This window comes from Mobula hypostoma, chromosome 8, assembly GCF_963921235.1.
Source record: "Mobula hypostoma chromosome 8, sMobHyp1.1, whole genome shotgun sequence".
NCBI lineage: Eukaryota > Metazoa > Chordata > Chondrichthyes > Myliobatiformes > Myliobatidae > Mobula > Mobula hypostoma.
In genome coordinates, this window is record NC_086104.1 from 77,831,080 (window position 1) to 77,855,142 (window position 24,063).

The window sequence follows — 24,063 nt, forward strand, 5'->3', positions numbered from 1 at the left end:
TTGCAAAAACACCTTAAAATATAAAGGTTTTCTTAAAGGTTGATCACTGCCAAGATCTGGTCTTCATTCCAGAGCCTAAAATAAAGGTTGTAACATAAACACAATATAATTTCAAGAGATTTCATTTTTCAGAATTTCAAGTAGTCAGAAGTGCCCCTAATTGAAGAATTACCCTCCTACGAATGGCAGAACAAGTTTTCTATCTCTCTCCTCTTTTAGTAATTGTTCTTTTGTATCAGTCTTATTTGATATGTCTTTGTTTATATATAGTTTTTCATAAATTCTATTACATTTCTTTACCGTGTACTGTAAATACGAGGGGCGATTGATAAGTTTGTGGCCCAAGGTAGAAGGCGTCAATTTTAGAAAACCTAGCACATTTATTTTTCCTACACTTACACACTTAATCCAGTGGTCATGGAGCATACGGATCCCTTGTTTGTAGAAGTTGGCATCTTGGACCTCCAGAAGTGGTCCACAGCAGGGGTGATTGATAAGTTTATGGCCTAAAGTAGAAAGAGATGAGTTATTAACTTCAAACTTTCTACATTTTCACTCAAAGAGTTGAACTGCACGTGCATGTAACGAGAGCTGTATAACTCATCTCCTTCTACCGTAGGCCACGAACTTATCAATCACCCATGCTGTCGACCACTTCTACAAAGAAGGGATCTGTATGCTCCACGACCGCTGGACTAAGTGTGTAAATGTAGGAGGGGACTATGTTGAAAAATAAATGTGCTAGGTTTTCTAAAATTGACTCCTTCTACCTTAGGCCATGAACTAATCAATCACCCCTCATATCTGGAAGGAAATGAATCTTGATCTATAACTCTGCACAACAACTACTCGGCACCTAATTGCCTCCATGAACCACAAAAACAGAAATTGCAACATAAATCACAAGATACATGAGAACTAACAAACACATCATCTCATTATTTTAAAACTATAGTACTAAACATTGGCATCACAAAATAAGTCCCAAAAGGAAAAGGCAAAATTCAATGAAAGCAACGTCATCAAATCAGAAAGTGGTCATATATATATTTATTTAGAGATACAGGACGATTTCAGACCCTTCTGGATCGACAAGCCTTCGCCGCCCTTGTGACCATGACCAATTGAACATTAACCTTTAAAGGAAAACGTACAAACTCCTTACAGATAGCGGTGGAATTGAACCTAGGTCACTGGCGCTGTAGTGGCATTACGCGACTTGTTTAGTACAATCAATAGACAAATCAATATTATATATAAAACACTGACTACTGTGTGTGCATTTATTCATTTCGCCAATGAATAAAGTAAGAAATTCCACAGTGACTCAAGATTTTCGTATCTCCAGAGTGCTAATTTTGTTTTTTAAAAATTTTTTTTGGGCTAAAACTGAATTACTTCGAAGCAATTGTGAAATAGAAAATAAAAATTAAAAATGAAAAATGAGCAATTCCCTGTTGGTGTCATGTTATCTTTTCATTAATTACTCGGTATTATAGGCAAATTCGACATCTTGGAGGAGAATTTCAGCAGAGGGCATCAAACCTTGTCTGTCTTTTGTCTTTCCAGGAAAGATGAAGAGATGGACCTTTGGAACAGCGACACCTGTTTCATACATAAAAATCATTACAAGATATTCATATTCAGTCAGCTCACATTTGATGAATTGCTCCATGCAATTCCTTGAAATCACTGGACAACAAAGATTTTGATTCCTGAATACCTTTGGGTGTATTTTACGGATTTTGGTTGCTGCTGATCATGAAAATCACAATAAAATTTCCCTATCACACACCACTTTTTAAAGAAGTTGCCTATATTTGTTATTTCAATTCATAATTTATGTCAGAATAACTGATACCAAGATTAAGGAAGGCATTTTTGCTGATCCACAAATCAAAGAGGTCATCAATGACAGGCGATTCGAAGAAATTCTAGTGAGATGGAGAAAATCACATCGCAAGCATTCAAGGATATTGCTGAAAATGTTCTCGGCAACTACAGAACACCAAACTACTTGCAGCTGCTTTGCAACATGCTTCAAGCATACAAAAACCATGAAGCGCAACATGTCACTTTTAAACTTCCTCCCTTCAAATCTTGGCGCTGTCAGTGATGATCATGGTGAAAGGTTTCACCAAGACATTGATGTCATGGTATAAGGGCAACTGGAATCCATCAATGCTGCCAGATTATTGTTGGACACTTAAGCGAGAAGCCTCAGACAATGAGTACAGATAAAAATCATCAACATTGTTAGCTTCATTGAACTATTGTGAAGCGTTAGTGCTGTTATGCAATTAACGACTTTATATTTAATACAAGTTAATTTCTTGTTTCTCCAAATTCCTATGTAATACAAAGAGTCTGAAGTTGTAGCAACACACACAAAAAATGCTGGTGAACACAGCAGGCCAGGCAGCATCTATAGGAAGAGGTACAGTCGACATTTCGGGCCGAGACCCTTCGTCAGGACTAACTGAAAGAAATATTTGAAACTGAAATTATATTTGTGTTCAGCTTTCAAGCAGTCTATCATAACAAAAAACATTGAGGAAGCAACAGTTTTGAAAAAAATTATTGTCCAGTGTAATTAATGGATAGAGTCTTGAGTCAGACAAATGTGAAATTCTTGAGAAAGTACTGAACTATTAAGGAAGGGGCACTGTATGAAATCATTATTTGGCATTATTCATATTCTTTACAGAAGTGAGTCACGGCTGAAGCTATTAAAATATTTTTAAAGCTTACAGACTGTAAACAAAAACAATACAGTCAGAGAATTTGTTTCTTAGTTTTGTAAGGTGATCTAAGTGTAGTATGTTAGTGTAGGAAGATAGAGACAAAAAATCCTACTAGCAGCTTAGAAATAGCAAATAAGAACTTCACATAACTTGGGTCCAAGGGAATCTGACAAATGAACAACTATTCCTTTGACAGCCCTCCCACTGGATCAGCAGATAATACAAGGAAGTTAATGGAAAGAAATCTGCAAAAAATATCATTCAACACCTATAGTTATAAATAACTAATGATTACATACCATGCCAGATCCAACTCATTGATTAGTGTCCAGGCTGATTTTCTAAAATATAATGATAAACAAACAAGCACATACTGTGAAAGTAGCAAATCTCTACTTTTGTAGGTGGGTGGCATATGCATATTCAGGAGACTTTTCCCTATTTATCCTACGTCTCGCTATTTATCAACTCTTTTATATGATTGCTTCTGTCGTAATCCTGCTGGGTGCGTCGTACATTCCGTGCTGCATGATAAAAGCTGAAGGGTGAGCATTCCCAAAGATCCTACAAGAAAATGAATCTCAAGGTAGTATCAAAGTTCAAAGTAAAATTTATTATCAGAGTACAAACATGTCACCACATACGACCCTGAGATTCTTTTTCAGGGTATATAGTATGTATAGGAAAACACATACATACTTTGATAATAAATTTACTTCGACTTTGACTTCAAAGGGCTCTTATCCATGTACTCAATTCCGCAAGATATTCAGGATGTCATTTTCTTATGCACATCTTTTCTAGGAATGATGCGCCAAGATGAATGTGGGGAGAATAAATCTGGATAGTGTAAATGGGTGCTTGGTAGTCAGCATAGATTTATTTGGTGGGCTACAGGGCCTGTTCCTATTCTGCATGCCTCTCTGATTCTGTGAGGCTAAGTCAGGGATGGCAAAGATCAGCCATGTCCTCATCCATGGTACTCCCTGCCTGCAGAGGTGAAGGTCATTGTCACCCCAAACCTCCTGGCTTCCAGTTTGTTCCAGACACCAGAAGCCATTAGCAGATCACTGCAATACTAGGAAGGTAACATGCTTTCTAAACAAGGAAAAGGGATGCTTTCTCTTTCTAGAGCAAAGTCTACCAGCGATAGAAAGAAAATTTGCGATCTCTAATAAATTCAGACTGTGATGAGCTGCACTGCACTCATGGATATTAATATTCTCCGCGTAACCCTTAGTCTCTATGTAAATCACAAGGGCTCTCACTCCCAGATTTGGTGCATGAAAACAAGAACACTTTCACTGTGTCTGCCATTCTTTTGGGGGAACTCAAATTATTTATTCCCAGGCAGCCTATAATACCTGCCACTTGTTAACCTCTTTGCTAACACAAAGGGCTAGTTCTTTAGTGACTTCATTGCAAGACAGGAGGCTATTTGGCCTATTGGGTCCATACCTATTCTCCAAGGAGCAATTCCATCAGTCCATTTCTCCCTATTATTGCCCTCTAACCCCTCAACTTATGCATTCTCATGTGTCCATTAGTCTTCATTGGATTCTTTATGTGCCAATTACCAACACTGAAGGCCATTTATGGTAGCCAGTTAACCTACCACTGCCTCTTTTGGATGTGGGTGGAACCTGGAGCAGCCAATAGAAACGGGGAGAACATGCACACTTCATAGAAACCACATAAGACTGAAGCCAGGTCACCGATGTTGAGAGGTATTGTAGCAGTAGTATATGCGAAGCCACCTTGCCAAGTGTTATCCTTTTCTTCTTTGGCCTCTCAATCATCTGGCTGTCTTGCAAAGCACCAGTTAGGGAGCAGAGAGAGTGAGGGTGAGAAAAATAGTGTATATAGTTAATAAAGAAAACAAGAACAATAAACAAACACCAGCCTTCAATCTATTTCTCTTGTATCCTGTATTAATATCATAGATTCATACTCTATGACAATTGAAATCACTCAGAGACATCTGTGTCAACAAAGACTGCTATTGATTACAATGTCAGCTGCATAGTGTTTATACAGACTACAGCCCCATGACATAACTGGCTCTCAAAACTAACCATGGTATTTATACAGAACTGGGCTGACCATAATAAAGTTTCAGTGCGAGATATCTTTATCTTGAATATGTATATTAATGCATACATTTGTTCAGTATTAGGACAGATTGCAAATGAGACACAACGATGAGGTGTTGAGGGATACTCAGCTTAATCTAGTAGGGAACATTAAGACAGATGAAACCAAGACTGGCAAGGTCTGGAGGCCCAGCGGCGACCTCTCCTGGGGCTGGGGGCCTGTCTGTGTGTGTGTGATGGGGTGGGAAACAGCCTTACTCTTGCGGGTTGCATCTAGCACATCTTGGGTTTGCTGGTTGCAAATGCAAATGACACATTTCATTGCATGTTTAAATGTACATGTGATAAGTAAATCTGATTCTGAATCTGAAGGGAGCTAACTGGAATTCATAACATGGAAAATCCAAGCCCCATGAACAGAGATAAGGGGGAGCAACTGATGATTGTATTGCAAATAGGTGCAAAATGAGAAGAGCTATCGATAGGAAGCAGACAAGGTATGAATGACATCAGCCATGTGAGACATAGTACATCTGAGAATTAAAAGCAGCTGGTACTATTGCAACATAGAAATTCCAAGATGGCTTTGCATCTCAAATTTGCGCATAGGATCATGGGAGATAAAGATAGCTACTTAGGCATCATCCTCCACCAAAAATAGTCACGGTTATTTTTGATCTGCTGCCAATCACCTGTCACACATCATCACTATAACCATAATGCATAAAGCACAACATATTTTGACTCTCCTGAAGATTCTCCCACAGAAATTTCCTCTTTATGCTTGAAATTAAATGAAAGCTTGTAGCATCTGCTTTTCATAAACAAGAGAAAATCTACACATGCTAGAAATCTGAGCAACACACACAAAATGCTGGAGGAACTCAGCAGGCCAGTCAGAATCTAGGAAAAGATTACTGTCGACGTTTTGGGCCGAAACCCTTCAGCATGACCCACTTGCTTCTCCGTTCTTTGAGTGGACCTTCATCCACAACACAACACGTGGATAGTGCTACTGGGATCCTCCAGATGAGATTTGAGAAGTACCACCTCCATTTCATTGGTGCTCTGCAGTAAGTATTCTTGTGAGGATTGCACTTTCTCTGGTACATTCCGGAAGTGATAAACTGCACTTGTGTGTCTATCATTTCATGAACTTAACAACCAAAAAACAATTGTCACAAATCTGCTTTCTGCTTGTTTGCGAAAGTGTTTTTTTCTTTGTTTAGAGGAAATCAGTTAGCTCTCTAGTGCTGCAGTGATCTACTAATTGGTGCTCTTATCAGTGGTAGATTCCACCACATAGCCATAATCTGAGTTCAGTCACTGTCTTCAGAAGTAGGAGAAAGAGTCGGAGCAGCAGCCTGAACAGGAGCTCATTGAAAGACTGTGGTGAATGAATGCCTCTCTGGATATGCTGGCAGAGAGCCTGTCATTGACTGGAGATTCTCTCAACAACCTTACATCCCTAGCTCCAGACCTTTGCAGGGAGGAAGGGATAGGGAGAGTATCAGCCCATTTTGACATTCCTTGTCTTTTAAATCCTTTGATCAAATTACCAGAGCAAGTTAATTCTTTTCAGTTCAATATTTGCTTCTTTAAACCATGGTCAATGTCCACCGCAGATGCGGTTTAGAGTGCCTTGACCATTAACACCGAACAGAGGGGTGGCACCGTAGTGTAGTGGTTGGCGTAACACTATTACAACGCCAGCAACCCAGGTTCAATTCTGCCGCTGCCTGTAAGGACTGTGTATATTCTCCCCATGATGATACTGGTTCCCTCTGGATGCTCTGGTTTCCTCCCACATTCCAAAGACATGTGAGTTAGTGGGTTAATTGGTCATATTGGTGTAATTGTGTGCTGCGGGCTCATTGAGCTGGAAGGGCTTGTTATCTTGTGGCTAAAACATCATTTTCTTACCAATCCATTGTGGTGATATGATGATGATGTTGATAGGCATCCGTTAGTCTCGAGAGACCATGGATTTGTGCCTTGGAAGGTTTCCAGGACGCAGGCCTGGGCAAGGTTGTATGGAAGACCGGCAGTTGCCCATGCTGCAAGTCTCCCCTCTTCACGCCACCGATGTATCCAAGGGAAAGGCCGATACAGCATGGCACCAGTGTCGTCGCAGAGCAATGTGCGGTTAAGTGCTTTGTTCAAGGACACAACACGCTGCCTCAGCTGAGGCTTGAACTAGCGAACTTCCGATCACTAGACCAATGCCTTAACCACTTGGCTACGTGCCAACTGTGGTGATTATACAATATCATTAAGTCTGGACGTAAAATCAATGAGAAGAGAATTATCTGGCATCCTGAAGACTCCGTATCATTCCTGGAAGGTTCAGTAATGCATACAGCTAGCCATAAAGCTCCTAGAATCATGGAAACATACAGCATAGGAATGGATTCCTTATGGCCAAATTCACCCATCCTTACTGATACTTATCTGCACAAATTCCATTAAGGTTGCATCCCTCTTCTCCATTCTTATCCATCCTTAGACATCAGGAAGGTTACTCAGGGTTAAATATCCAGTAATGATGCTAGCTATTTTACAGAACAGGTGCCAATATTTTTGCCCCATTATCCAAATCAATAGAACACTGGGGTATGTTGAAACACTTAACTTTGATCAAATGAATGGTGTGATGTGATTTTTTTCCTGCATTGTTAGCAGGCCCTAGATGGTTTGGTACCTGAACTCATTTAACTGATAGAACAAGCTCATCACAGTGGGGTTATTATTCCAGGATACATGATCAAATGATCTTACTTCTGCCTCTAAACCAGTCACTGAATTGCTAGCTGAGGCAATTTGTCCTGTCCATTTGAACTTCCTTGTACACATTGTAGCAGCCTGTGTAGGAATTAGTTCTAGAAGTCCAAAGTTCAAAATAAATTTATCAAAGTACATAAACAATATGTCACCATATGTAACCCAGAGATTCATTTTCTTCTGAGCTTTCCCAGCAAATAAAAGAAACATAATAGGATCATCGAAAAACTATACACAAGATGGACAACAACCAATGTGCAAAAGAAAACGAGCTGTGCAAATATAAAAAGAAAAAAAAACCAAAATAACAATAATAAATAAATAAGCAATGAATACAGAGATCATAAGTTGAAGAATCCTTGAAAGTGAGTCCACTGGTTGTGTGAACAGTTTAGTGTTGGGGCGGGCAAGTGAACTTGAGTAATGTTATCTCCTCTGGTTCAAGAGCCTGATGGTTGAGGGGTAATAACTGTTCCTGAAACTGATGGTGTGGGTCCTGAGGTTCCTGGACTTCCTTTCTGGTGGCAACAGCAAGAATAGAGCATGGTCTGGATAGTGGAGGTCCTCGATAGTTAATGCTGCCTTCCTGCAACAGCACTCCTTGTAAATGTGCTCGATGATTGAGAGGACTTAAACTGTAATGGACTGCACTGTATCCACTACAATTGTAGGCTTTTTCATTCAAGGTCATTGGTGTTTCCATAGCAGGCCATGATGCAACCAGTTAGTATACTCTCCACTGCACATCTGTAGAAGTTTGGCAAGGTTTTAGATGACGTCGAATCTTCACAAACTTTAAGAAAGTAGAGGCACTGTGCTTTCTTTGTAATGGCATTTATGTGCTGTACCCTGGACAGAACCTCTAAAATGATAATAGCAAGGAATTTAAAGTTACTGAGCCTCTCTGATCCTCTGATGAGGACTGGCTCGTGGACCTCTGGTGTCCTCCTCATATAGGCAATAATCAGCTCTTTGATTTTACTGATAGTGAGAGGATGTTGTTGTGTATCATGCAGACAGATTTTCAACATTCCTCCTATATGCTGTTTTGGCACCACCTTTGATTCAGCCCACGACAGTGGTATCACCAACAAACTTAAAGATGGTGTTGCAACTATGCTTAGCCTCACCATTGTAAGTGCAAAGAGCAGGGGGCAAATCACACAGCTTTGTGATGCACTTGTGCTGATGGAAGATTGTGGAGATGTTGCTGCCAATCCAAATTGATTGGTGCCTGCAAGTGAGGAAATCGAGGATCCAGTTGCACAAAGAGGTGATGAGGCCAGGGTCTTGAAGCTTATTGATTAGTTTTGAGAAAATGATAGTGTTCAATGTGAAGCTTTAGTCAATGAAGAGGATCCTGATATATGCATCTTCACTGACCAGATGTTCCAGGATGCAGTGAAGAGTCAATGAAATGGCATCTACTGTTGACCTATTGTGACGATAAGCTGGTCAGGTGCCCCCTTAACCTGGAAAACTAGTTTCAGTTAATGTGTCCACTGATGTGCAGTTTTCGGCTATTGATAAGCACTCAACATGCAGTGGCAAGTCAAATAATACATTGCTCAATACATATATACACTTCAGTTGTCAATGAAAACCACATCTCAGTGAGATCAGCATAAACAGTAAATATTCCCCGGGAAGCATCAGTTCAATATATCCAAAAAGACAGAACTTCTAGCCCAGTGTTGTATCTCCTAGAAAAGAAGACATTGAGACTGCAGAATTTCTCATTTCTTAAATGAACAGCTAAGCCTACAAGAGGAGAGGCTGTACTTGATCTGGTACTGGGAAATGAACTCAGAGGTCAGGTGTCAGGTCTCTCAGTGGGAGAGCATTTTGGAGATAACGATCACAATTCTATCTTCTTTACCACAGCATTGGAGGGATAGGAACAGACAAGTTAGGAAAGCATTTAATTGGAGTAAGGGGAAATATGAAACTATCAGGCAGGAGCTTGGAAGCATAAATTGGAAACAGATGTTCTCAGGGAAATGCACAGCAGAAATGTGGCAAATGTTCAGGGGACATTCGCATGGTGTTCTGCATAGGTACGTTCCGATGAGACAGGGAAAGGATGGTAGGGTACAGGAACCATGGTGTACAAAAGCTGTTGAAAACCCAGTCAAGAAGAAAAGAAGAGCTTATGAAAGGTTCATAAAACTAGGTAATGATAGAGATATAGAAAATTATAAGGCCAGCAGGAAGGAGCTTAAGAATGAAATTAGGAGAGCCAGAAGGGGCCATGAGAAGGCCTTGGTGAGCAGGATTAAGGAAAACCCCAAGGCATTCTACAAGTATGTGAAGAGCAAGAGGATAAGACATGAGAGAATTGGACCAATCAAGTGTGACAGTGGAAAAGTGTGTACAGAACAAGAGATAGTGGAGGTACTTAATGAATATTTTGCTTCAGTATTCACTACAGAAAAGGACCTTGACGATTGTAGGGATGACTTACAGTGGACTGAAAAACTTGAGCATATAGATGTTAAGAAAGAGGATGTGCTGGAGCTTTTGGAAAGCATCAATTTGGATAAGTCACCGGGACTGGACAAGATATACCCCAGGCTACTGTAGGAGGTGAGGGAGGAGATTGCTGAGCCTACAGCAATGATCTTTGCATCATCAATGGGGACAGGAGAGGTTCCAGAGGATTGGAGGGTTGCAGATGTTGTTCCCTTATTCGAGAAAGGGAGTAGAGATAGTCCAGGAAATTTATATGCCAATGAGTCTTACTTCGGTGGTTGGTAAGTTGATGGAGAAGATCCTGAGAAGCAGGATTTATGAACATTTGGAGAGGCAAAATAGGATTAGGAATAGTCAGCATGGCTTTGTCAAAGGCAGTTCATGCCTTACGAGCCTGATCGAATTTTTTGAGGATGTGACTAAACATATTGATGAAGGTAGAGCAGTAGATGTAGTGTATATGGATTTCAACAAGGCATTTGATAAGGTACCCTATGCAAGGCTTATTGAGAAAGTAAGGAGGCATGGGATCCAAGGGAACCTTGCTTTGTGGATCCAGAATTGGCTTGTGCACAGAAGGCAAAGAGTGGTTATAGACGGGTCATATTCTGCATGGAGGTCGGTAACCAATGGTGTGCCTCAGGGATCTGTTCTGGGACCCCTTCTTTTCATGATTTTTATATATGACCTGGATGAGGAAGTGGAGGGATGGGTTAGTAAATTTGCTGATGACACTAAGGTTGGAGGTGTTGTGGATAGTGTGGAGGGCTGTCAGAGGTTACAGCGGGACATTGATAGGATGCAAAACTGGGCTGAGAAGTGGCAGATGGAGTTCAACCCAGATAAGTGTGAGGTGGTTCACTTTGGTAGGTCAAATATGATGGCAGAATATAGTATTAATGGTAAGACTCTTGGCGGTGTGGAGGATCAAAGGGATCTTGGGGTCCAAGTCCATAGGACGCTCAAAGCTGCAGCGCAGGTCGGCTGTGTGGTTGAGAGGGCATATGGTGCAGTGGCCTTCATCAAGAGCCGAGAGGTAATGTTACAGATGTATAGGACCCTAGTCAGACCCCACTTGGAGTACTGTGCTCAGTTCTGGTCACTTCACTACAGGAAGGATGTGGAAACTATAGAAATGGTGCAGAAGAGATTTACAAGGATGTCACCTGGATTGGGAGCATGCCCTAGGAGAATAAGTTGAGTGAACTTGGCCTTTTCTCCTTGGAGCGACGGAGGATGAGAGGTGACCTGACAGAGGTGTATAAGATGATGAGAGGCATTGATCGTGTGGATAGTCAGAGGCTTTTACCCAGCCATTTACGTTTTCTACCTATCACCTCTAGCTTCTTACTTCATCACTCCTTCCCCACCACCTGGCTTCACCTATCACCTCCTAGTTTGTACTCCATCCCCTTCCCTCACCTTTTTTTTAAAAATTCTGGCTTCTTTCTCCTTCCTTTCCAGTCCTAATGAAAGGACTTGGCCCAAAATGTCGACTGTTTTTACTCTTCACTGATGCTTCCTAACCTGCTGAGTTTTGTACATGTTACTCTGGATTTTCAGCCACCTCTTTTGTTTATCAATATCTCATTTTCTTCTGATGTAATTTACCTCCTGTGGAACTCTAACTTCTGGCTTTGTTATCTCTAAACCAAACTCTCTCAGTGCTCTGCTGCTATCTCCCACCTTCCATAAACCCGAGCTTCTTCATTACTCCATTTCCTCTAACTTCTACTGTGTATTGTTTACCCATCAGCACTATGCTCAAAGCCCAGGATTATAAACAGGTCTGGCAGTGAGTCAATTTTGACATTGTTATTGCCAAATCTTTTCATGCCTCACTGTTCTTTATCTCTGTTATGTCGTCAAATCCTAAAATCTCATTGCCAATGCCTCAGATACCAGCCACATCAGATTTCCACGTATAATTCTGTCCTAACATTCCCAACTGAATCAATCATTAATAACTGCCTTGACTACTTGGTTCCCAAGCTTTTAAATATCTTCCTTAACCTCTCTGAGGTTACCTTTTTGACCAAAGTTTCAGTAAGCTGTTCTAATACATCCTTCCATGTTAAAGGTAGATTAAATATACTTATTGTTGGCAAACAAAACACTTTTCTAATCTGTAACCAGCATCAGCATCAAACTCTCTGCATTTACACAAAATAAAAATGTACATGTTGAAAGGTTTAATTTGAAAACAAAACAATTTACCATTGGAAACAAAACAAAGTAGGTTTTGTCAAAACTATTCCAGGAATAATGCCAATTTTTTCTACAATTTTCCAAGCTTAACATGATCATCAGATTTATAATTATGCTTTCTTTTGCAACTACCTCTTACATAAATAGGAACTGTGATTTATACCAGAATTATTTGATTCTACTATTTTAGCATCAAAATATGAATAGGATTTCTTACCCTTTTTGGTACCCTTCATATGTGGCAGGTGTGGCACTTATTAATGTGTGTAAAGTCTTTACTTAGTAATGTGTATATAACAGAAAATGGAAGGAAAAAGCTAGTTCTTAGTGGTGAATGTTTTGTGCCTTTATGACTTTAGTTACCCTCAATTAATGCCTTACATATTACTTATTTAAACATTAACTTGTTAATTTGATAACATGATAGAATACACAATGATTTTATCAAACCTCCATGGCTTTAAGAATGAGCAGTGATAATTAAATATTGATACCCCTGATTTTCTGAAAGTGAAAGCCAAACGACAGAACTAGGAAACAGTTTGCAGATGTAATCAAACTTTTATTGTGAAATACAAGTTGAAACAATCTTGAAATGGCAATTATATGCTAAATAATATAGCAAAGAATAAATCTTAAAATTTTAAAATATTATAATACATACACTGAAGCCAATCTAATATTAATAGGACTAGAATCAAATTTGACAGTGCTCTGGATGCCAATAATAACCTCCTTTCACTAATCAAGACTATCAAAAGAAGATTGGGCTAAATTAAAGATGAGTAACTTATCCACACTTGACTTTATTATTAGACTAAATGTTAAACCTCAGAATAATGTGCTTTTACAAAATAATGTAGATGCACAACTTTAGTTATGTCTGTAGCATATGAACACTAACTGTCAAACACTAGAAACTATCACACAGAAATATTGTCATTCTTGAAAATTCCAGCTCTCCTTAGTCTTTGAATTCTTGATTTTCTTGGCATATTTTCTTTCTCTGATTCGCCCTTTATCAATATTGTGTCAGAATTCTGAGACTTAAAACCAGAAGGACTTGAAGGTGTCACCTCTGACTTTTTTGTTGAATTATTCTGTACTGTTAATCTTCTCTTTTTATGCTTACTTACATGGCAGAAGTCTTGGGGAGAATTACCTGTAGAAAACAAGTATCCATCTGCATCTCTGCTGGTGTGGACAAAGCAGTCTGGTTTACCTTTGACTGACCTTTCAGAATGGGAATTATGTTTTACTAGTGTCTTTTTCTTCATTGGCTTTCTTAAGGACTCAGGAGAGTTCATCTCCATTGTAACTTCAATAGGGGTTGCAGGCCTCTCTCCAGAAATGATCTTCACAGCACTATTAGCTCCATTTTGAGAGGAGACTCTCCTGCGCTTAGTGTGTACTTTTTCATTTGCTTCATTTTGGTTGAGACCCTGCAGTGCTGACTCACTGTCGGCTGCAATGCTTTTCAAACCTGCCTTCAGCTGTTCAATAGATTGAGGTTGTTGGCAGTTCTGTTGAGCTGGCTGCCTCTTGTTAATGTATTTTTCCAGTTTTATTGCAGGAAGCAATAACTTGCTTTGAACTGAGTTCATACAATCTTCTCTTCTACCAGTATTTATATCCTGAATCTCATGGTTGAAACCTGCAACAGGTTGAGCTACATTCTGTTCATCTTCTGTTACACCAAGTTGAGCTTTTATTAAGAAATCACTAGAGTCAGCTTTGTTACAGTTTTCCATCTTTGTGCAGCAACTCTTTTTAACACTGGGAACAAAAACAAAAAATCCAGTATGAATGAAGAGGTTTATAACTGGCCAGTACTTATGAATATGGATTGAAGCATTCTGTATGTAAAATGTCCCCCTCCAAAATATATGTCAATCTTAATTCTCTCTTGCAAGAACTTCAGATGTTTCCAGCTGAGAAAACTAACCCTGAATTCACATAAACTTTATATTAAGCACAAAAGCAAAAGCAGGAAGTACAGTTTGTAGAGTTAATAAGAAAAAGGTTAATTCTGAAATAAGCCAAAAAGAATGCTTCCTGTAACATACTGCCTGCTCAAACTGATACTTTTCTTTAAGAATGACTATGTTTCTTCCTTCAGTGGAATAAGCAGAAAGTCAAGCATATAAAAATCCTGAAATATTTCTATTGGAAACCTATGCTCCCATAGAGAAGTGACCAAGCTTGATTCTAATAAAACCAGAAATCCTGATATATGTGCACAGCATTGTGTAGTCATCCATGGGACAAGCCGATTTCCTGGCTCATCTACTTCAGATGAGCCTTTCAAGCAATGACAAGTTTTAACACACTGCTTCACACACTTATTGATGAATAGTATTTCAATAACAAATATTTATGCCCTTAACAGAGAAAATGCCCTAAGACACTTTACAAAGGAGCAACAAAAGTAAAAGGTATGCAGCTGGGAGAAAAATTAACCAAGATAATTGAAAAGCCTTGGAAGAAAAATTACAGAATGCAATGGAAGAACAATAGAAAGATCTTCAGCTCAAGTCCCTGAGATCAGGAGCTAGGGAGCTCAAAGCTCCACAACCACAGGGAAAAGTTGGGTATATCTTCTGTGTTGCACCTCACCTATCAGTTCAATTTAATGGAATAAAAAGGCAACTTATTGTTTTTGCTTTACTTATTATGCCACTTCATGTGAAATTCAAGAAATTGTATATTAATATGTTGATATTAGGCCAGAAATAATTGAGGTGATAGGTAACACATACAAAAGTTGCTGGTGAACACAGCAGGGCAGGCAGCATCTCTAGTAAGAGGTACAGTCGACGTTTTGGGCTGAGACCCTTCGTCAGGACTAACTGAAGGAAGAGCTAGTAAGAAATTTGAAAGTGGGAGGGGGAGGGGGAGATCCATAATGATAGGAGAAGACAGGAGGGGGAGGAATGGAGCCAAGAGCTGGACAGGTGATTGGCAAAAGGGATATGAGAGGATCATGGGACAGGAGGCCCAGGGAGAAGGAAAAGTGAGGGGGAGCCCAGAGGATGGGCAAGGAGTATAGTCAGAGGGACAGAGGGAGAAAAAGAATGTGTGTATATAAATAAATAACGGATGGGGTACGAGGGGGAGGTGGGGCATTAGCAGAAGTTTGAGAAGTCAATGCTCATGCCATCAGGTTGGAAGCTACCCAGACGGAATGTAAGGTGTTGTTCCTCCAACCTGCTGGATACTACTTAGCAGATTTGATAACTTTGTCTATTGTCAAGTTTATGATCCTTGTGTATGAAACTGTTACAAATTTAGTGTTTTACTGTAAGTATTCTTTTGAATGCAAGATATTCTAAAAGTGAGCTATTTGCCATTTGGAAATCAGGCAATAGAACTTTCTTGTGATCATAAATGGAAATAGCTCTTTTTCTACACATGCCTTTATAGGTACTTGCATTGAACTTTCCAAGTATAGATCGAGATCCATGCCAAGCAGAGGTTTACGAACAGCCTTCTATCCTTCTGTAAGATTTAAGGCTTGATTATGTATAAATTCCAATTTTGTACCAGCAAATTCAGACTGGAATAAAATTTCTAAACCACAAACACTTTAAATCAACTCTAACTTTCAAATTCTTTCCACAAAAAAAAACAACCAAAAGTCCCAAAATACTTAATTAATCATTGGTCAGAGTAATCTAGATATTAAATGATTTATAGCTTTTTTCCCCACTCACATCTGGGAGTATAGCCAAAATAACCTCAATGATGGCAACCTATGGTTTAAAGAAATCACTGATTCAATGAATATATATAAATTTTATAGTTATCCATAGTCTAGATGACCATGTGCGGTTAGCACGATCCTATTACAGCTCGGGATGTCAGAGTTCCGAGTTCAGTCTTGTTGTCCTCTGTAAGGAGTATCTGTATGTCCTCCCCATGGAATGCGTGGGTTTTCTCCTTGTCCTCTGGTTTCCTCCCATAGTCCAACTACGTACTGGGCAGGTTATCTGGTCATTGTAAATTGTCCCGTGATTAGATTAGGGTTATTGGGTGGGTTGCTGGGCAGTTGTGGTTTGAAGGGTCAGAAGGGCCTAATCCACATGGTATCTCTAAAATAAAATAAAATATGGAACAAGGAGGGTGGCAACAGGATATAAGGAATTTTGTAATCTGGGAAATACTCTGAATAAAATTTAAAAATGGATGAAACATAGAAAACCTAAAGCACAATACAGGCCCTTCGGCTCACAATGCTGTGCCGAATATGTACTTACTTTAGAAATTACTAGGCTTACCCATAGCCCTCTATTTTTCTAAGCTCTATGTACCTATCCAGGAGTCTCTTAAAAGACCCTATCATATCCGCCTCCACCACTGTCACCAGCAGCCCATTCCACGCACTCACCACCCTCTGTGTAAAAAACTTACCCCCGACATCTCCACTGTACCTACTTCCAAGCACCTTAAAACTGTGCCCTCTCATGTTAGCCATTTCAGCTCTGGGAAAAATCTTTCTCTGCTATCCACATGATCAATGCCTCTCATCATCTTATTTACCTTTCTCAGGTCACCTCTCATCCTCTGTCGCTCCAAGGAGACAAGGCCAAGTTGACTCATAGGGCATGCTCCCCAATCCAGGCAACATCCTTGTAAATCTCCTCTACATCCTTTCTACAATTTACACTTCCTTCCTGTAGTGAGGTGACCAGAACTGAGCACAGTACTCCAAATGGGGTTTGACCAAGGTTCTATAAAGTTGTAACACTCTCTCTCGGCTCTTAAACTCAATACCATGGTTGATGAAGGCCAATGCACCGTATGCCTTCATAACCACACAGTCAACCTGTACAGCAGCTTTGAGTGTCCTATGGATTCAGACCCCAAGGTCCCTCTGATCCTCTACCCTGCCAAGAGTCTTACCATTAATACTATATTTTGCCATCATATTTGACCTACCAAATTGAAGCACCTCACACTTATCTGGGTTGAACTCCATCTGCCACTTCTCAGCCCAGTTTTGCATCCTATCGATGTCCTGCTGTAATCCTATGCCTCCGTACCTTCTCAGTAAGCCTTGCATGGGGTTCCTTATCAAATACTTTGCTAATATCCATATACACTACATCTACTGTTCTACCTTCATCAATGTGTTTAGTCACATCCTCAAAGCCATGATGACTATTCCTAATCATATTATGCCTCTCCAATTGTTCATAAGTCTTGCCTCTCCACCTTTTCCATCAACTTACCAACCACTGAAGTAAGACTCACTAGTCTATAATTTCCTGGGCTACCTCTACTCCCTTTCTTCAATAGGGGAACAACATCTACACCCTCCAATCCTCTGGAACCTCTCCTGTCCCCATTGATGATGCAAAAATCATTGCTGATCCTCTGGCCATCTCCTCCTTCCCCTCCCACAGTAGCCTGGGGTATATCTCGTTCAGTCCCAGTGACTTATCCAACTTGATACTTTGTGAAAGCTCCAGCACATCCTCTTTCTTAATGTCTATATGCTCAGGCTTTTCAGTCCGCTGTAAGTCATCCCTACGCCCACCAAGATCCTTTTCCGCAATCAATACTGAAGCAAAGTATTCATTAAGTACCCCCACTATCTCCTCCAGTTCCATACACACTTTTCCAATGTCGCACTTGATTGGTCCTATTCTGTCACGTCCTAGCCTCTTGCTCTTCACATACTTGTAGAATGTCTTGGGGGTTTCCTTAATCCTGCTCACCAAGGCCTTCTCATGGCCCCTTCTAGCTCTCCTAATTTCATTCTTAAACTCCTTCCTGCTGGCCTGAAAATTTTCTAGATCTCTATCATTACCTAGTTTTATGAACCTTTCGTAAGTTCTTCTTTTCTTCTTGACTAGATTTTCAATAGCCTTTGTACACCACGGTTCTTGTACCCTACCATCTTTTCCCTGTCTCATTGGAGCATACTCCACACAAATATCCCCTGAACATTTGCCACATTTCTGCCATACATTTCCCTGAGAACAGCTGTTCCCAATTTATGCTTCCAAGATCCTGGTTGCTAGCTTCTTATTTCCTCTTACTCCAATTAAACACTTTCCTAACTTGTCTGTTCCCATCCCTCTCCAATGCTATGGTAAAGCAGATAGAATTGTGATCACCATCTCCAAAATGCTCTCCCACTGAGAGACCTGACACCTGACCAGGTTCATTTCCCAATACCAGATCAAGTACAGCCTCTCCTCTTGTAGGCTTATTGTGTCAGGAAATCTTCCTGAACACACCTAACCAACTCTACCCTATCTAAACTCCTCGGGCTAGGAAGATGCTAATCAATATTTGGGAAATTAAAATCTCCCACCACAAGAACCCTGTTATTATTACTCCTTTCCAGAATCTGTCTCCTTATCTGTTCCTCAATGTCCCTGTTAATACTGGGTGGTGTATAAAAAGCACCCAGTGGAGTTATTGACCCCTTACTGTTCCTAATTTCCACCCAAGAGACTCAATAGACAATCCTGCCATGACTTCCTCCTTTTCTGCAGCCGTGTTCCATCTCTGATCAGCAATACCATGCCCCACCTCTTTTGCTTCCCTCCCTGTCCTTTCTGAAACATCTAAAGCCTGGTCCTCAAAGTAACTATTCCTGAACTTGAGTCATCCAAGTCTCTGTAATGGCCACAACATCATAGCTCCAAGCACTGCTCCACGCTCTAAGCTCATCCACTTTGTTAATGATGCTTCTTGCATTAAAATAGACACATCTCAAACCATCAGTCTGAGCATATCCTTTCTCTATCACTTGCCTATTCTCCCTGTCACACTGCCTACAAGCTTTCTCTTTTTGTGAGCCAACCACCCCTTCCTCCATCTCTTCAGTTTGGCTTCCATCCCTCAGCAATTCTAGTTTAAACTCTCCACAACAGCCTTAGCAAACCTCCCTGCCAGGATATTGGTCCCCCTCAGATTCAAGTGCAACCCATCCTTTTTGTACAGGTCATGCCTGCCCCAAAAGAGGTCCCAATGATCCAGAAATCTGAATCCCTGCCTCATGCACCAATCCCTCAGCCACGCATTTATCCTCCACCTCACTCTATTCCTATACTCACTGTCTCATGGCACAGGCAGTAATCCCAAGATTACCATCTTTGAGGTCCTACTTCTCAGCTTCTTTCCTATCTCCCTGTAGTCTGTTTTCAGGACCTCCTCCCCTTTCCTACTTATGTCGTTGGTACCAGTACAGTGGCATGCAAAAGTTTGGGCACCGCTGGTCAAAATTACTGTTACTGTGAATGGCTAAGCGAGTAAAAGATGAACTGATTTCCAAAAGGCATAAAGTTAAAGATGACACATTTCTTTAATATTTTAAGCAAGAAAACTTTTTTATTTCCATCTTTTACAGTTTCAAAATAACAAAAAAGGAAAAGGGCCCGAAGCAAAAGTTTGGGCACCCTGCATGGCAGTACTTAGTAACACTCCCTTTGGCAAGTATCACAGCTTGTAAACATTCTTTGTAGCCAGTTAAGAGTCTTCCAATTCTTGTTTAGGGGATTTTTGCCCATTTTCCTTGCAAAAGCCTTCTAGTTCTGTGAGATTCTTGGGTGGTCTTGCATGCACTGCTCTTTTGAGGTCTATCCACAGATTTTCGATTATGTTTAGGTCGGGGGACTGTGAGGGCCATGGCAAAACCTTCAGCTTGCGCCTCTTGAGGTAGTCCATTGTAGATTTTGAGGTATGTTTAGGATCATTATCCTGTTGTAGAAGCCATCCTCTTTTCATCTTCGGCTTTGTTACAGACAATGTGATGTTTGCTTCCAGAATTTGCTGGTATTTAATTGAATTCATTCTTCCCTCTACCAGTAAATGTTCCCCGTGCCACTGGCTGCAACACAAGCCCAAAGCATGATCGATCCACCCCCGTGCTTAACAGTTGGAGAGGTGTTCTTTTCATGAAATTCTGCACCCTTTTTTCTCCAAACATACCTTTGCTTATTGCGGCCAAAAAGTTCTATTTTAACTTCATCAGTCCACAGGACTTGTTTCCAAAATGCATCAGGCTTGTTTAGATGTTCCTTTGAACCTTTTGAATAGAAATTTTTGGCCGCAATGTTTAGAGAAAAAAGGTGCAGAGTTTCATGAAAAGAACCCCTCTCCAACAGTTAAGCACGGGGGTGGATCGATCATGCTTTGGGCTTGTGTTGTAGCCAGTGGCACGGGGAACATTTACTGGTAGAGGGAAGAATGAATTCAATTAAATACCAGCAAATTCTGGAAGCAAACATCACACCGTCTGTAAAAAAGCCGAAGATGAAAAGAGGATGGCTTCCACAACAGGATAATGATCCTAAACACACCTCAAAATCCACAATGGACTACCTCAAGAGGAACAAGCTGAAGGTTTTGCCATGGCCCTCTCAGTCCCCTGACCTAAACATCATCAAGAATCTGTGGATAGACCTGCGAGACGGCCCGAGAATCTCACAGAACTAGAAGCCTTTTGCAAGGAAGAATGGGTGAAAACCCCCCAAACGAGAATTGAAAGACTCTTAGCTGGCTACAAAAAGCATTTACAAGCTGTGATACTTGCCAAAGGAGGTGTTACTATGTACTGGCCATGCAGGGTGCCCAAACATTTGCTTCAGGCCCTTTTCCTTTTTTGTTATTTTGAAACTGTAAAAGATGGAAATAAAAAAGTTTCTTGCTTAAAATATTAAAGAAATGTGTCATCTTTAACTTTATGCCTTTTGGAAATCAGTTCATCTTTTACTCGCTTAGCTATTAACAGTGACAGAAAGTTTGACCAGGGATGCCCAGACTTTTGCATGCCACTGTATGTACCATGACCTCTGGCTATTCACCTTCCCACTTCAGGATATCGGAGATGCGATCAGAAACATCCTGGACCCTGGCACCTGGGAGGCAAACTACCATCCATTTTTCTTTCCTGCATCCATAGAATGGCCTGTCTGACCCCCTAACTATAGAGTCCCTTATCACTGCTGCTAACCTCTTCCTTTCCCTACCCTTCTGAGCCACAAGGCCAGATTCTGTCAGAGGCTCGACCACTGTTGCTTCCCCCAGGTAATCAATTAGATGCCAATCTAATTGAGGAAATATTAGGAGTGGTACTCAAAATGGTGAGCTTTGAGAATCTTAAAGGGCGTGAGGGAGGTGAAGCATTTTCTGGTCAATACAACATTAAACACAAGTGAAATTGGAAATAGAGTATAATACTGCTGTTACTCTCCAAGAGCTTTCATGGTAGTGGAATACTTCGACCTTAGTGTGTACTGTAATTTGTCAAACAGTAAATGAATATGCAGAGGAGAGATACTAATTTAGAATTGTGTTCTGTCACTCCTGCTGTCAGTAAAATTAAATTTGACTTCAGTTCTGTCTGAGTGAAATGCAGATAAATGTGCTGAACGAAATGTTGAGAAATATGAAGCATTTCGTTAAAGCATCATAAAGTTCAAGATGTTGTATTTCAAACAATAACTCTCAAAGGATCGAAAGGTGATGAGATTATCTGAATGAAAAAGTTACAGCTCAATACACATTAATATTAAAAATGCAAAATGGCATATAGAAAAACATTCTCTGTCTTTGGTATCAGGAAAGAAAACAGAACTGCAATAACTATTGATCAAAATAATGTAAGACCTGATATACTTGCCAAGAAAGATAAAACTAGATCTCTAACAATAATTAGCAAAACAGTATTTTCAAATGAATGGAATTCAACTGGGTTTAAAAAAAGGATCTAGTGCTTTCATCCCTGAAGAAGATGGCAGAGTTTGTCATCAAAATGTCAGTTATAATCGTTACCTGTACCCGGCCTGAAGCTCGAGAAGAGTTTATTCGTTCAACTGAGCAGAAAATGCTGGCTTATTTGCACAAATTCTAAAATAAACAATTTATGCTTCACTTCAACAACTGCATAATTCAACATTTCCTTTGAGTAAAGGACCAAACTGTTGGCCTTGTTATTTTACATCCAATAGTAATACATACATTTGCTTCAAAGCTTCTTTCTTCTTCTCAACTGTGACAGAGACATTGCAAGGCTCTTTCATTTCTGATTTACCAGTAAAATATTCTGAAGCTCCATGTTTGGTAATCTATCAAAAAAAAAGCATTTCACTAAAAAAATACACAAACTGATAGAAACGACACCAACTACAAAACAATTGTTTATCACACTGTGCAATATCCAAATATCCATAGCATCATCAAGGAAATGAAGCACTTTTCATAAGTCACCTACAATCAGCATTAGCACTTCCAGGTCAGGTATGGACAAGACATCTGAGGTCATATCATGGATACTTTTATTGACAAAAGGGATGGTCAAACTAATGTAAAAAAAATTAACTGCTCCTGCAACACTCACTTTGATATGATTACTGGAGTGGGATATATTCCATCTACACATTTGTTACATTGTGCCTTTTTTAAAAAAAGATAATTAAAAATCTTGAATGTTGGCATCAGAGTGAACTGGCTGCATTCTACCAAATCAATTTTATTTGGCTGCATGCCATACCACAGCTTGAGCTGATCCACTACAAAAATCCAGCTGATCCCAATTTTCACATTTCCATTATCTTCAAAGAATTTAAGTTTATTGCTAGACACAGAGTAAAAAAAATTAATAGTGCAATAATACATCTTGATAAGAATAATTGATTTTGCTTTCAATACAAAAACAATTATTTTTACTAAGCTGCATTATCTCAAATTTCACCTACAATTGCTGTTTACATTAAGTAAACATACTAAGTGTGGGTGAGGCACAGTTAGGTACATCAAAGTTCAAAGCAAATTTATTATCAAAGTACATATATGTCACTATAGACAAACCTGAGAATTATTTTCTTGCGGCTATACACAGTATATCCAAACGTAACAGAATCAATGAAAGACACACCCCAAAGGGCAAACAAACAACCAATGTGCAAAAGACAACAAACTCTGCAAATACAAAAGAGAAAGATAAATAAACAAATAATGAGTATTGAGAACATGAGATGAAGAGTCCTTGAAAGCGAGTCCACAGGTTGTGGGAATAGTTCAGTGACAGGGTGAGTGAAGTTAGCCCCTGTGATTCAAGAGCCTGATGGTTGAGGGGCAATAACTGTTCATGAACCCAGTGTATGGGTACTGAGCCTCCTGTACCACCTTCTTGAAGACAGCAGCAAGAAGAGAGCTTGGCCTGGATGGAGGGGTCTCTGATGAAGGATACCGATTTCCTGTGATAGCGCTCTATGCAGATGTGCTCAATGGTAAAGAGGGACTGGCCATATCCACTACATTTAGTCGGCATTTCCATTCAAGGGCACTGGTGTTGTGTTTTCTTCATAATTGCACTTATGTGCTGGGCCCAGTACAGATCCTCTGAAATGATAACATGGTGGAATTTAAAGCTGCTGACCTTCTCCACCTCTGATCCTCTGACGAGGACTGGCTCATGGAGCTCGGGTTTCTTCCTCCTGAAGTCAATAATCAGCTCTTGGTCTTGCTGACCTTAAGTGTGAGGTTGCTGTTGTGGCACCATTCAGCCACATTTTCAAATTCCTTTCTATATGCTGATTCGTCACCACCATTGATTCAGCCAACACCAGTGATAAGTCTGCAATCTCAAAGCATTGGAGCTGTGCTTAACCTCACACTCGTTAGTATAAAGTGAGTAGAGCAGGGGACTAAGCACAGCCTCGTGGTGCACCAGTCCTGAGGAAGACTGTGGAGGAGATGTTGCCAATTTGAACAGACTGGAGTCTGCAAGGGAGCAAATTAAGGATCCA

At 40.1% G+C, this 24,063-nt stretch overlaps 1 protein-coding gene across 4 annotated transcripts in view; it reads right to left on the bottom strand.

Moving 5' to 3' along the window:
- Positions 1-12,900: 12,900 nt before the first annotated feature.
- The window catches only part of slx4ip (SLX4 interacting protein), a 141,825-nt gene continuing 130,662 nt past the window's right edge, over positions 12,901-24,063 (bottom strand). For all 4 annotated transcript variants that reach the window (XM_063056154.1, XM_063056155.1, XM_063056156.1 and 1 more), the window contains 2 exons: positions 22,274-22,380; positions 12,901-14,074 (listed from right to left, as the gene is read on the bottom strand). In XM_063056154.1, coding sequence (XP_062912224.1) covers positions 13,222-14,074; positions 22,274-22,380 — 960 coding nt within the window. In that variant the 3' untranslated portion in view covers positions 12,901-13,221. The remainder of the gene's footprint in view (positions 14,075-22,273; positions 22,381-24,063) is intronic.